At 46.1% G+C, this 14,601-nt stretch overlaps 1 protein-coding gene across 1 annotated transcript in view; it reads left to right on the top strand.

The window, feature by feature from the left end:
- plekha6 (pleckstrin homology domain containing, family A member 6) overlaps positions 1 to 14,601 on the top strand; it is a 106,334-nt gene that overhangs the window by 79,161 nt on the left and 12,572 nt on the right. The window contains exons 19-21 of the mRNA XM_083662017.1: positions 4,169 to 4,327; positions 7,713 to 7,865; positions 8,863 to 8,996. Of these exons, the coding sequence (XP_083518143.1) occupies positions 4,169 to 4,327; positions 7,713 to 7,865; positions 8,863 to 8,996 (446 nt within the window). The remainder of the gene's footprint in view (positions 1 to 4,168; positions 4,328 to 7,712; positions 7,866 to 8,862; positions 8,997 to 14,601) is intronic.

Genomic DNA, 14,601 nt, shown 5'->3' with positions numbered 1-14,601 from the left:
GTCCCTGAGCATGATGGTACAACAAGAACTATTTTCATCTGTAGTCCCTGAGCATGATGGTACAAGAACTAGTGGTGAAGTGATGTCCACACTAAAACCTGCAAGCACAGCAGTAGGACATAATACAATACAACAATGCAAGGCAACACAAATTGCCGATTGCAGATTTGGTTAGCTTTGAGCCACCCCTTAAGTTGATGTTTAAGATGATGTTGAGATGTTAGTGCTCTCTCGTGTCAATGGGGAGACTGTTCCAGTAGTGAGCAGCTCTGACTAAGAAGACAGTTTGCCCAAACTTGCTATGTCTAAATGGAACAATCAGTGTATATCATGCTAAGCTACATAAGAGCTAACTACAGTCAGCCTTGCAAGTCACCTGGATGTACTTCTTTTCTTCTTCTTGTTCTTCTTCGCCGTATTACCAAACAGAAGAAGAAAATAACTACTTCCGAGGCAGGTCATAGTTGACTTGCATCCAGTTTGTTGTGTAGTTAGCTTAGCCTGCCTAGCCTAGCAGATATTTATCTGATTACAAGATCATGGACGATTCATTTGAATTCAATGGCCGCCCGTATAGAATAATGTCATATGGATTACAAGCTAAGGTGACCAGATTTCTCAAATGAAAATCGGGGACATTTTCTGGTCCGCTAGGGGGGCCCAGGGGGGGCAGTGCCCCCCCGGCTTGTAGAAAATTGTGTACATTTTACAGTAAAATGCATAAATCTGGTGCACTTTGAGAGCAAAAGTAAGAGGCTAGATCTATGAAGAACTTTGTGATTTTGAAACAATTGAAAAAGAAGCAGTTATCTGGCACATTTTACCACAAATTAGACAGCCTAGGTAATTCATGGGAAATAGGCTACTGGTGTATAGGCTACTGGTGTATTGTGTAGAGTGGCAGGAAGAGAGGGACAACTTCTCTCTTTGACCTCACCAACTGGTGGATAATTTATTTCCACAAAACAAAAACGTTACAGTAGTGATTTATTACCTCAGTAAACACTTTCCTTGAGTTTAGGGTGTCGCTCACCAGTTTCAAGTATTCAATGGCCACATGACCATATTAACTGCTAATTTAATATTAAATGCTGACAAAATAATTAAAAAAATCATGTTAATACTAAAAGGCAATTTTAATGATTAAAATTGTAATCTAGAGATAAATATGACCTATTGTGTTAATTTAAACCAGGGGTTATCAAAGTTTTGATGGCTGAAGGTCAATTTAGGGAACAGTAGGCTAATGACTAGATAACAATGATCCATCGCCAATCATGTTAAAAATTGCCATTTTTTTCAATGGAGTTTGGTGTACATAAAAACGTTACTGCACTTACTTACCAGATAGTTTTACTGTACTTTTAACTATTCAAAACAACTGGGATGGATAACCCGCTGAATGGGGTCCGGTAAACAAGGACGGTAGCAAAAGCAGCAAGCAGACGCTGCCTCTCGTTCGCCACCTCTGGGGCCGCTTCAGTTGCGGGCGGCTGGGTCCTGGCAGAGGGAGAACATCTACTCTGTGATCTAGCCTACTCTGTCACACACAGGCAGCACTTTGCACAACGACAGGCTTTTGTGGTGCCGCAAATGCTCTGTTATCGAGTTTCTTGCCAGTATTATTATTTGACTTTGTGGCCAAAATCGGGGACATTTTCGGGGACAGCTCCAGCCGGGGACAGAGCACCGAAATCGGGGACTGTCCCCGAAAATCGGGGACGTCTGGTCACCCTATTACAAGCAGCAAATATGGTGGGAGCTGCTATATCTATGTGACGGACAGCAGACAGAGCAGGCTGCACGGAGGTACATTAGATTGCTCGTATCTCGTTCTCTCTCTGATATAATAAGCATATGAGCTGCTGTGTGTCGGAAAATAAGCTATTTACAAGACATAAATATTTCACATGCCCCGTTTTCTTCGTTTTCAGGTCGCAGTTCAAACTGATTATCATTTCTGCTGATGCTAATCAAAGCTAAGTTGTCAGGTTGACTTAAACATCATATTTAAAGCTGGTGGTAAAAAACCAGGCGACCCCGTTTGAATTCCAGGCGACCCCATGGGGTTGGGAAACGGGTTGGGAACCGCAGAGTTCTAAGCATGAAGTGAAGTTTCTGCTTTATCTCTGTTTAATGTGCCAACGATCTTGGCTGACAGCTGAATGGCCCAGACGCCAATCCCACATTGCATGCATCTGAAATCTGTACTGTATTTCAAAGGTGTTTGGAACATTTCTTCTGACAAATGGCTGCTTGACTTTGCCAGAAAAGGCTCCGCTCTTCAGGTTGGTCTCCACATGAATCGAAGCAGCGATCAGCACAGCATGTGAGAGATTTACGGTGATTTTACAACAGCTAGGGGGGGCGTAAACCCCCTTAGCTGTCAGTGTCAATCACGGCCTTGCAACATACAGACGTAGCAACACAGACGCTCTTTGGCCCAGTAATACAGTGAGTAGTTTTTCAGCGGCTTTGAATAAACGCGGGGCTCAGCCCAATCATTGACCGGAACTATCCGTTTTATAATATGTGGTGTAAACCCCACAAGGCACAGCAGATAATAAATCATTCAATAATATGACAACATAACAACAAACTACTCTACTCACAGGATCAAATGCTGCCCTACTCTCAATATTCTTTTTTTTAAGCTGTGCAGCTGCTTCTATAGGTGACATGTGTGTCCGTCCATCCGAGATTTTGAGCAGCCCACCAATAGAGAGCCGCAGGGATGACGTATTTTTGTAGGCTGAATGCGGAAGTCCCGAACTTCCTGGTTCAACACTGTTTCTGTCTATGGGATTTTTGAATGGGTTTTTGGCGTGATGCTTCAAATAAGGTCTCTGGGCAACGCAAGTTTAATCAAACGCGAACCAAGGTTCAGCGGGATAATCTTCACACATGAGGACCACTTTCATGAGTTTTGAAGCGTAAATGCGAGCCCTAGAGGTAAAAAGCTCGTGCTAAGCTAATCCAGAACTACACACTGTCGCATAGGCTTCCACGTCACGTCAACACTCAACCTGGACTGTTGTTGATGTGTGCACTGATTACCCCTGGCTGAACGGGGCTGAACCAGGTGAGAGAAAGAGAATTTCCGTGTTCGTCCTTTGAGTGGTGACGTTATTGACGTATATATCCCCATCGACTCAACAGTGTAGTCCCATTTAGCCGTTTGCTAGCTAGCCGCCCTTTTAACGGCACATAAAAGCTTCAAAACTCATAAAAGTGGTCTTCATGTGTGAAGATGATGTTACTACCATCTGGTTCGCGTTTGATTAAGCCAGCGTTGCCCAGAGAGCGTATTAGAAGCATCGCGCCAAAAACCCATTCAAAACTCCCATAGGCGAAAACTGTGTTGAACCAGGGCTGTTAGCATCGATGATTTCCGGACTCGTTACTGCGGCTCTCTATACTTGAGCACGAGATTTCGCCTAGGCCCCTCCCCCTGCCTCTACAAGGAAACACAGTGGAGACAGAGGGCGCCACGGTGAAACACGCACACACGCTCGCTCGCACGCGTGCAAACACACGCGCGCACACACACACACACACACGTGCGCAGCCGCGCACACACACAACAAGTTTAATTTTCTCCTGATCTGTCTGTCTGAAAAATGCTATTTTAGTGTCAGCATATTCTGAAGATATGTGGCTTCGGAGAACGGGCCGAATATTGACTTTAATGAATATGGGGGCGAAGGGATCTGTCATCATCTGAGATCACGTTGACTTTTCCCCATTGACTCGTCTCCAATAGACTCAGACCTGCCGAAAGCCTCCTAGGTGGGCGTGTCCGTGGAAAGCCGTGGGCAAAACGCGCGTGTGCCAAAATGACAGGAGCTGAGTTCAAGCTGGGCCATCTTGCTTGAAATCCCATCGTCTTTGGATAGACCCTTTTCACAGGGGCCATTTTGTGTGGAAAAGGCAGGGTAAACACAGGTGCAAGCAAAACACTAATGAGGGTTTTCCAACTTTCATGATTGGAATTTGGAAACCCTCATTAGTGTGTTGCTTGCACACCATGTACTGCGTATTAAACATTGTCACGTAATAATGACTGGTTCAGGCATGCTTGTGAAGAGTTCTAGTGGAACATGCCAAGTTTAGACAGTCACTTGGATGGAGTGATGCAGAGCTTCTTCTCTCTGTTGCTTTCTCCCAGGAGCGTCCAAAGAGCGCCGTGTTTACTGCCGAGGCCAAGTCCAAGATGAGCGTGGAGGAGCAGAACGAGCGAATCCGCCGAAACCAGAGCAGCTCTGTACGGGACAAGAGGCGGAGTCTCAACCTTTCAGGTGGCCAATCAGGAGGCAACTACAAAGTGGTACGTTTTGTTTTTATCCGTTGACAGCATGCTGTTAACATGTCACACTACTGCTCTCTCTATTCTGCAACACTATAGGCCTATCGAGCTCAACAGGCACCGCCCACTTTTTCCTCTGCTCCCGTGGAACCAAGCTAACCAGCCGCCTACTGAATCATGTGTGACCATAACACATTTCACTTGGAACAAAATTATGGATTATATTTTCGCCCCCGCCCCCTTTTTAATTGTCATTTTTGAGATCGAAAAACACACACACACACACACACACACACACACACACACACACACACACACACACACACACACACAGGTCTCAGTTGATATAAATCTCCTGATTTAGCCTATGCTATTCACCTTATGTAGCCCCGCCCACTTGACCCATTGTGTCATGACTTCCTGTTCAAAACGCTGGCTGTTTTACCTGCTCAAACTAGTCTGACTCATATATGAGTCAGACTAGGTTTATGAGTCACAGGAAGTGTCAACACAATCGGAACTTCCGATTGTGTTGACACTTCCTGTTAGTCTCTCAAGCCAGACTGTCTCTTCTACGTAACATAAGGTGACTACCTTGGCTACTTTTGTTGTCCTTGAAGTTTTGGGGTTTTAAAGCATCACAATAGGCCAAGCAGCTTCTCTCTCTCTCTCTCTCTCTCTCTCTCTCTCTCTCTCTATATATATATATATATATATAATGTATATATATATATTTATTATTATTTTTTCACAAAATAGACAACGTGGCAAAAGGTCTGGCTATGAAACTGCTAAGAAATCTGAAAATAATACCATGCAGCAGATGCCAATTAAAAAGCGGTCTGGACTCTATGTCTTAAACTTCAAACCCTAGAGTCCGGAAAGACTTAAGACTTAAAGCATCAGTATTAGAGTTAGCATCTCCATGTTTTCCAACAGTCTGTTTTAAATCAGAGTTGACAAACCCCGCAGGCATAAACAGCGCATAGAGGAGCCCTTTTAATAAGAACAACTCCCGGTGCATGTGGACGGGGATAAGGACAATCGCTGGGCTACAAGGACAGAGTCACAAGTTCCAGCAGTGACCCACTGAACCAGTTCTCTGCTCGCTTCGACCGCCAGAATGGAGAGGTCAGCAGCGCCTGTCCTGCACCCCCAGGGGAGGACCAGACCATAATACTGCATCACCACCACCAGGTCACGTCCACCCTGCGCAGCAACGCGGCCGGACCAGATGGGGTCTCCGGACGAGCACTGAAGGCCTGTGCGGACCAACTGGCAGAGGTATTCACTAACATCTTTAAGCTCTTAGCTTGAGCAGGCTACAGTAGTCCCCCTCATGCCTTAAGTCAGCCACAATTATCCCGGTGACCCGAGAAGGCGGCAGTGACCTGTTTGGAGGACTACCGCCCAGTGGCTCGAACTCCCATCATCAAGTGTTTGGAGGAACCTGATTGTCTCCCACATCAAGGATGCCATCCCTGCTGCTGATCTCGATCAACACCAGTTTGCATAATGGGACCAGCAGATCAAGAGTCATAGTCATGATAACAGCTAGATAACAGTTAGAGCAGCAGATGTAAGGATACTGGTTGTCAGTTTTAGCTCAGCATTCAGTACAATACTCCCCCACAAGCTGGTCCAAAAACCTGGGTGACCTGGGCTTGAACAGTTCACTGTGCTCATGGATACTGGACTTCCTAAGCAACAGACCCTAAAATGTCCAGATTGGAGGTCACACCTCCTCAATGTATCCTCACCCCCCTCCTCTACTCCCTCTTCACACCACTGACCTACTAAAAAAGATATGGACAGAGCTATCCCATTGATTTTGGTCTCCCATTTGGCGTTGAAGTGTTGGCCGTCGCCATCTTGATTTTTCGTCAGCAGAGTGGGAGGGAATGGGTTGAGTCCTTGCGCAGCTCACGTGAGAGGGGGGTTTCCCAGAGCCGCAGCTCCGCCTGCTATTGGTCCGTGATCGGCAAGCTGCGTGATCACTGGACAGGCGATCTGTCAATCACCCCCTTTTCTATCATCTATTTCACTCCAAACGGGTGAGTTATATGAAAATTGACCCGCCCCTACAGTTGTTATGAAAAGGTGAAATTAGCTATATAGACCAAAACCGTGTTTCACCCCCAACTGGAAAGATGTTATAAAGTCGGGCATTTTAACATCGTTTTTTTCATTTAACATAACACAATGCCTACTGCCCCCGACCCCCAAGTGGCCATTGGAGGAACTACAGCTTTTCACTTCACTTCTGCGTCATCATCACTGACGCCTAGCGTTTGCCCACTGCTTCACACACGACTGTTCCCCCCATGCACCCCTCCAGCACCATTGTCAAACTTGCAGACGATGACACCACCGTAGTTGGACTAATAACAGACAGCAACGAAACAGCCTACAGGGAGGAGGTTCAACATCTGCCTGAGTGGCGGTGTTCCCTTCACAACCTGGACCATAAAACCACAGAGCTGATAACAGACTGATAACAGAGGTGAATTGAGCACCGCCCTCCCAGACCTCACAGGGTTGGTAAACATCTCCCACCAGGTGAAGAAGGCCCAGCAGAGACTATACTTCCTCAGGAATCTAAAAGAGTCCCGCCTCCCACAGAAGCTGCTGGTCAACTTTGATCATGCCACCAAAGAGCCTCCTCTGCTCCTGCTGCACCGCGTGCTACGACAGCTGCACCCAAGAAGACGGATCTGCGACGGGTGGTGAAGGCGGCTCAGGGTCTACAGTACACTACTGTACCATCTTTGAGGGACATTTACTCTCTGGCCTCAGGTAGAAGGTATACAGGTCAATCAAAAGCAGGAGAAACAGGCCAAAAACTGAGCCGTAACGTCCGTGGAATAGACTACCTAAAAGCCAGCCATCTGGAAAAGTAGACGGGGAGATCCTGTTGCGGTTTAGTTTGTCCAAAAGCTCAGAAATTGCTTTGCTTGGCTGGTCTATTTGTTTGTCTAATTTTTGCCGGCATTTTCAGAAATATTTTCACTGTTGGAGAACATCATCCGTCAGTGGATTCTCTGTTTTAAAACAGCCGACGACGTCTCCTTCTGCTATCAGAGCTGTCACCTCTGAATGCATGTCTGATTGATATGTCTCCTTCTGCTATCAGAGCTGTCACCTCTGAATGAATGCATATCTGATTAATATGTGCTCTTCGTATGTATTCCATTACAGAGCCATGCTTGTCATTCCTTTCAGTCTTGGTAAATCCTATTACACACTCTCCTCCCTCTCCTGTGTGTGTGTGTGTGTGTGTGTGTGTGTGTGTGTGTGTGTGTGTGTGTGTGCGCGCGCGCGTGTGTGTGTGTGTGTGTGTGTGCGTGTGTGTGTGTGTGTGTGTGTTCGCATGCGTGTGTGTGTGTGGGCGCGTGCACGCGTGCAGATTCGGAGGCGGCTGACAGCCCATGAGGTGGATATTAAGGACTTAGAGGCAGCAGTTCGAGGCCAGGGGGTGGAGTCGCCCAGGGAAGAGATCGCACGCCTCAGACGGTTACAGATGGAACCAGACCACTATGACCTGGACATCAGCAAAGAGGTGAGACGAGCCATCAGGCCTGCTGCAGGTGATCTGTGTGACTAGTGTGTTCTCACACCTGTTTTCTCACATCGTGCCTACTGTAACTATCAATCTGAATGCTTGGTGATTTCAACACCCACGTCTGTCGCGCGTCTTCCAGCCTCATATACTATTGCAGATTCTCTCAAGGACCCCTAATTTGCTACAGATTACAGCCACGGAGCCCCATCTGCTAAAGACCCAATTATACTCCATTTTCATCCGTAAATAAGGGCGTCCGTTTCAAACGGTGTAATCATCACTGCCCACATACCTCCATGCGTCTTTCACGTTGGTATCATGTTAAGCAATACATCCACCAGTGGGCAGTAGAGAGTCAAATGCATGAGTGTGTGTGTGGTTTTCCTCCGTTGCATGCGTATCCGTAAGCTTTCAGATGACGGACAGAAAACGGACGAAATTAACGCAGAGTACGGACAGAAGGCTCTGTCCGTCTCCGTCTCCGTCTTTAACGTTGAGTATAATTGGGCCTTAAGATTTTCGTCTCTCGGACCCAAATCATAGGCTACGTTCACACAGCAAACCTTAGTGCTCGAATCAGATTTTTTGCTCAGATCAGATTTTTGTGTGTGGCTGTTCACACAGACTTTTTAAAAGTGGCCCATATCAGACTGCAGTGTGAACAGATCACGCACATGAAAGTGACCCACATGCGCAGAAGAACAACAAGAACGTCCCACGCAGCACACGGCCGTTCTACGTAAACCCGGATTTGTTTTGAAATCGACGTTGAGATTCTACAATTTTAGAGATGTCATCCGGAAACTACGCTGTTGACCAAAGTTGCTATTTCACAATTATTTTGGAGATTGTGTTGACTATTGAGACGATATACCACATCTGATCATAAGGCCATTGTGTCCGTGTTAATTGTCGTAATACAATTACACATTTGTGTCTGTGTTAATAAATGTTTACATGTATGTGTGTTTTTTTTTCTTCGCCTGTTCTTCAGCTGATGGCACCCGACAAGGTCGTGATCCCTGAGCGCTACCTGGACCCAGAGGACGTAACTCCTCTGAGCCCTGAGGAGCAGAAGGAAAAACAGAAGAAGGTAGAGAGGATCAAGACCCTCATCGCCAAGTCAAAGTATGTTTCTTTCTTTTCAATATTTTATTTTGCAACTTTTTCAGAACATGAAAAACAAAAACAGGCTCAGACACAGAAAAAGGGAAAGAAAAAGCATATAATTTATATCATCGACATTCCAATGTTGCAACGTGTACATGCTACCAGCCGCGTAAGGTGCTTATGTGCTTGTAAGACATGATGTAATCATCCTCCCCTCCATCATTATAACTCATCCAATTTTAAATCACATACTTTGTTTTATTGTTATTACTATCGTTATGTTCTTTTATGCTCTGTATCTATTAAATACATGATTCGTGATTTTATTGTGTGTAAAGCGACTTTGAGTATGGTATTTAGAAAAGCGCTATATAAATCGAATGTATTATTATTATTATTATTATTATGTGCATGGGATCCCACCAGGGGCGGAGCGACCCTATCAGCCCAGAGGGGGCGAAGCTCTTAGGGGGGCCCCATCAAAATTATTTTATTTATTTATTTATTTATTTATTTTTGAAGGCCAGGCCAGGCCGCAGGGCCGGTTCCAGAACAAGATGACTAGGGGTGCATCCTAGATAGGAAGGGGTGCAGATGCCCGGCCAAAGGCCGGGCCCACTCGGGTGGCCGGCCAAAGGCCGGCCGCCCGAAAAATTTGACATGTTATTTTACTAAAAATAATGCATTTGACCATCATTTCAAGTAGAATGATACCACCCAAGCAAAAATATTTCAAGTGTTTCAAGTGCTTTACTGAAATATTTGGACCATATAATGATAATACAATTATCTCAACCTTAAAAGGTTACATATAGGTGCCAAAAAGCCATAAAATCACATCAAAGAACAAAGAAAAACAACAACTATAATTCAAGTTTAAACAGTAAGTGTGCAGCTGTAGCATTTATAAAAAAAAATTTTTTTTTTTTTTTTTTACTTTTCAACTGAGCATGCAGACAAATAAGGGTGCAATGCATGCTTTTGCACCCCCGTAGAACCGGGCCTGCCAGGCCGCGAAGAAAAATGTGCCTTTTTTGCATGTTTGAATTGGTTTTAGCCATATTTAGTGGAATATCTCATTTTAAACACACCAATGTTATTGTCTATTGATTGAATTCCTCTCAGACTCACACCACTGACTTTATTAAATAAAGTCATTTTAAGTCACAACTGTAAAATAGCTGATAGCCCCTATATCCGAAAACACAATTTGTCACTCATTGAGCCAAGTAATATTATGTCCAAGAAAGACTACAGTGAAGCCACTTTACAGACAAGCTTGTTCTGAAGAAGAAAAATAAAAACACAGGTTGCCAGCCAGGTGGCCTGGCCTGCAAAAAAAAAAAAAAAAAAAAAAAAAAAAAAAAAAAAAATTTGATGGGCCCCCCTGACGAGTGGGCCCGTGGCGGCCGCACCCTCTGCCCCGGCGTACGCTCCGCTACTGGATCCCACGCAAGGGGTCCATGAGAAATCAGCTGGGTGAGCTACTTGTCGCTTTTAACCTCGTCCAAGTAGGCCAGAAACGGGTCCCACATAGTTTAAAATGTCTGAAGTGAGTTGATCCTCAGGAACCTGAGTCTCTACATACGTATAACCGAGGCCATGTCCGTCAGTCACAGGGGGACTTCCACTCCTTCAGAATCAGTCTCTTGGCGACAGTTGTCAAGTCTAAGTATGTGGTTTGCATTTTGACTCTTAACACAATTTAATGGAAGGTGAACCGGGGAGGGAGAGAAAAGGGCTGTCGGGCGGAAACCTTAAAAAACATTCCCATTTGGAGCCCTCCTACTAACCGTGCAGCCCTTAGCGTTGGGGGGGTCCAGATCTTTCGCTGGTCCAAAGTACCTGGAACTTTCACAGGTAATTTCTTTACGTACCCACTACATCTATTTATGGGGGGGGGGGGGGGGGGGGGGGTGGTGGGGGTGGAGATACGAAGTTTCCGCACGACAGTGGTTTGGGTCAATTTTTCCAAATTGATATTTCATGACTTTTCCTGAAATTTCAAGGGGGAAACAGGTCAACATAAAATGATGATGACAGACTTTGTATAGAACAGTGTTGTTTGATGTCAAACAGCCTCGTATACTTTTTTTTAAATTATCTTTCAAAATAGTAAAATTACCACCGCTCATCCGGTATCAGATTTTGCTGAGGTGCTGGAGCTTGAAAGTATCAAGATGAATGAAAAAAGGAGCGTCCGCACACTCAAATCTGTGCAAATATCTATTTATTGCAAGCTTTCGGTCATAGACCTTCTTCAGGCATAAGACAGGTAACAAGTGAATACAGCCTATAAAGGTTCAGACAATCATCACTTGATTAGCCAATGCACAACACCTGTGTCAAAAAAACACTTCCTGGTGGCTAGGAAGTGTCCATTGAGACAAACACTGTAAAGTACATCAAATATAGTGTACAATATATACAACAGAACAAAAAACAATAGAGAATGTTACAATATGTAAACATCAGGCAGTAACCATCATAAAACATACAATCTATTGTAATTTATTCAGAGCACAACACTCATGTCAAAATCCTCATTTAGACACAGAAGTTGTAAAGTTTCTACGGTGTGTATCCAAAAAGCTCCCTCTGGCACAACCTCCTGTCAACATCACCCCCTCTCTGAAGAGTAATGTGCTCTATGCCCTGGAACCTGAGGGAGGAGATGGGATGTGAGTGGTTATTAAATGACAGGCTGTTGGGATAGTTGACATCAAAATTATCTTTCAAACAATTCCCCATGCTTCACGGCCCATAACACACACTCACACACACACACACACACACACACACACACACACACACACGCATGTACGCACACACACACACACACACACACACACACACACACACACACACACACACACACACACACACCATTTTTCTTAGAATTTTATCTCACCTGCAGATGTTCTGCCAGTGAGGTCCTGTCACAGGACATGGAAAGACAATTTTGTTTTTTGGTGACTGATTTATTGGCATGTCTTCCCCTGCTCTCCCATGTGCTGACATATAAACATGCGGAAAATTTTCAATTGCCACCCCCCCCCCAAACCCCCCCTCCCCCTCCATTTCTGGGGTCAATTTGACCCCCGGAGGCATTTGTTAATTATAACACAATAGGAGGGTTAACATGCCATGGATTGTGCATCAGGAACACCATAGAGAAACAGGGAGAAACAGAGTAACCCACTTCTATGAAATGTCTATTTGCTCAGCTTTCCAAAAGGACCGCAAAGAATGACACAGACACGCACGGCCCATAGGCCACATGATACATTCAGGTTATCATCGCCACTGTTTATGTATCATATTTGTGAAGTTAGCCTATAGTTTAACCAGTTGTTAGTTGTTAGTCATTATGGAGTTTTTGTGCATCTTCGTCACATTCTTCACATGCCTCAAAGCAACCGTGTGTATTTGTTTTGGGTGATTCTTTATTTATTTCTTTATTTATTCCAGTCAGTGTTGTGACTTGTGACTTGTGATGCCAAGTCAGGAGATCACGAAGAAGGAATTTGAGGTTGGAATTGTGGTCCGTTCGGTGTAGCATTTGCATATTCCCCCATGTTTGCCTGGGTTTCGTCCCACAGTCCATAGCCTGCAAGTCAGGTGGCTCTGCTAGTCTCCCTGTAGCCTGCAAGTCAGGTGGCTCTGCTAGTCTCCCTGTAACCTGCAAGTCAGGTGGCTCTGCTAGTCTCCCTGTAGCCTGCAAGTCAGGTGGCTCTGCTAGTCTCCCTGTAGCCTGCAAGTCAGGTGGCTCTGCTAGTCTCCCTGTAGCCTGCAAGTCAGGTGGCTCTGCTAGTCTCCCTGTAGCCTGCAAGTCAGGTGGCTCTGCTAGTCTCCCTGTAGCCTGCAAGTCAGGTGGCTCTGCTAGTCTCCCTGTAGCCTGCAAGTCAGGTGGCTCTGCTAGTCTCCCTGTAGCCTGCAAGTCAGGTGGCTCTGCTAGTCTCCCTGTAGCCTGCAAGTCAGGTGGCTCTGCTAGTCTCCCTGTAGCCTGCAAGTCAGGTGGCTCTGCTAGTCTCCCTGTAGCCTGCAAGTCAGGTGGCTCTGCTAGTCTCCCTGTAGCCTGCAAGTCAGGTGGCTCTGCTAGTCTCCCTGTAGCCTGCAAGTCAGGTGGCTCTGCTAGTCTCCCAGTAGCCTGCAAGTCAGGTGGCTCTGCTAGTCTCCCTGTAGCCTGCAAGTCAGGTGGCTCTGCTAGTCTCCCTGTAGCCTGCAAGTCAGGTGGCTCTGCTAGTCTCCCTGTAGCCTGCAAGTCAGGTGGCTCTGCTAGTCTCCCTGTAGCCTGCAAGTCAGGTGGCTCTGCTAGTCTCCCTGTAGCCTGCAAGTCAGGTGGCTCTGCTAGTCTCCCTGTAACCTGCAAGTCAGGTGGCTCTGCTAGTCTCCCTGTAACCTGCAAGTCAGGTGGCTCTGCTAGTCTCCCAGTAGCCTGCAAGTCAGGTGGCTCTGCTAGTCTCCCTGTAACCTGCAAGTCAGGTGGCTCTGCTAGTCTCCCTGTAGCCTGCAAGTCAGGTGGCTCTGCTAGTCTCCCTGTAGCCTGCAAGTCAGGTGGCTCTGCTAGTCTCCCTGTAGCCTGCAAGTCAGGTGGCTCTGCTAGTCTCCCAGTAGCCTGCAAGTCAGGTGGCTCTGCTAGTCTCCCTGTAGCCTGCAAGTCAGGTGGCTCTGCTAGTCTCCCTGTAGCCTACAAGTCAGGTGGCTCTGCTAGTCTCCCTGTAGCCTGCAAGTCAGGTGGCTCTGCTAGTCTCCCAGTAGCCTGCAAGTCAGGTGGCTCTGCTAGTCTCCCTGTAGCCTGCAAGTCAGGTGGCTCTGCTAGTCTCCCTGTAGCCTGCAAGTCAGGTGGCTCTGCTAGTCTCCCTGTAACCTGCAAGTCAGGTGGCTCTGCTAGTCTCCCTGTAACCTGCAAGTCAGGTGGCTCTGCTAGTCTCCCTGTAACCTGCAAGTCAGGTGGCTCTGCTAGTCTCCCTGTAGCCTGCAAGTCAGGTGGCTCTGCTAGTCTCCCTGTAGCCTGCAAGTCAGGTGGCTCTGCTGCCATAGAGAAATATCTACATCTGGGCCACAACTCTTGACAAGTGCTTAAGGACCACCCCCTGAGACCAAAACAAAATATGTGACAGACATATGAATTGACCAACCACGGGCCTCCTTATTAGCGTGACGCAACTGTATTTTGAACGATGCACCAACAACAATGGTTTATTCTTTTACTCTTTTATTCTTTTATCTAATCCACTGCCGATTTTTATGATTTTTATGGTTTCATGGTTTTATTGCTTATTTTATTCTTCCCTCACTAAGGGATTGGATGATTTAAACATACCGTCAGCAATAGGGCTGTGCAATCTTGTGCCTTAGCTGGCACTCTCCCTGTGTTTTAGTGCAATGCTGTGACCGTGTTTGTTCTGTGTTACTGTGTCTGTTACACTGATGTTGGTACAAGCTGTGACCGTGTCTGTTGTGTGTTACTGTGTCTGTTACACCGATGTTGTTGTTGGTACAAGGACTTCCGTAACAGCCCAGCCAATCAGATTTGACCGTAGGAATTCCTATGGCAAAAACCCAGAAATGCTGTGACTTGTGACTCAGACTCTGCGTGGCCGGAAGCGTGCTGACATTA

The sequence above is a fragment of the Poromitra crassiceps genome (assembly GCF_964638095.1).
Source record: "Poromitra crassiceps genome assembly, chromosome: 27".
In the NCBI taxonomy this organism is placed as follows: Eukaryota; Metazoa; Chordata; class Actinopteri; order Beryciformes; family Melamphaidae; genus Poromitra; species Poromitra crassiceps.
Note: the sequence above shows the minus strand (reverse complement) of the source record. Positions and strands in the feature narration are given on the sequence as shown.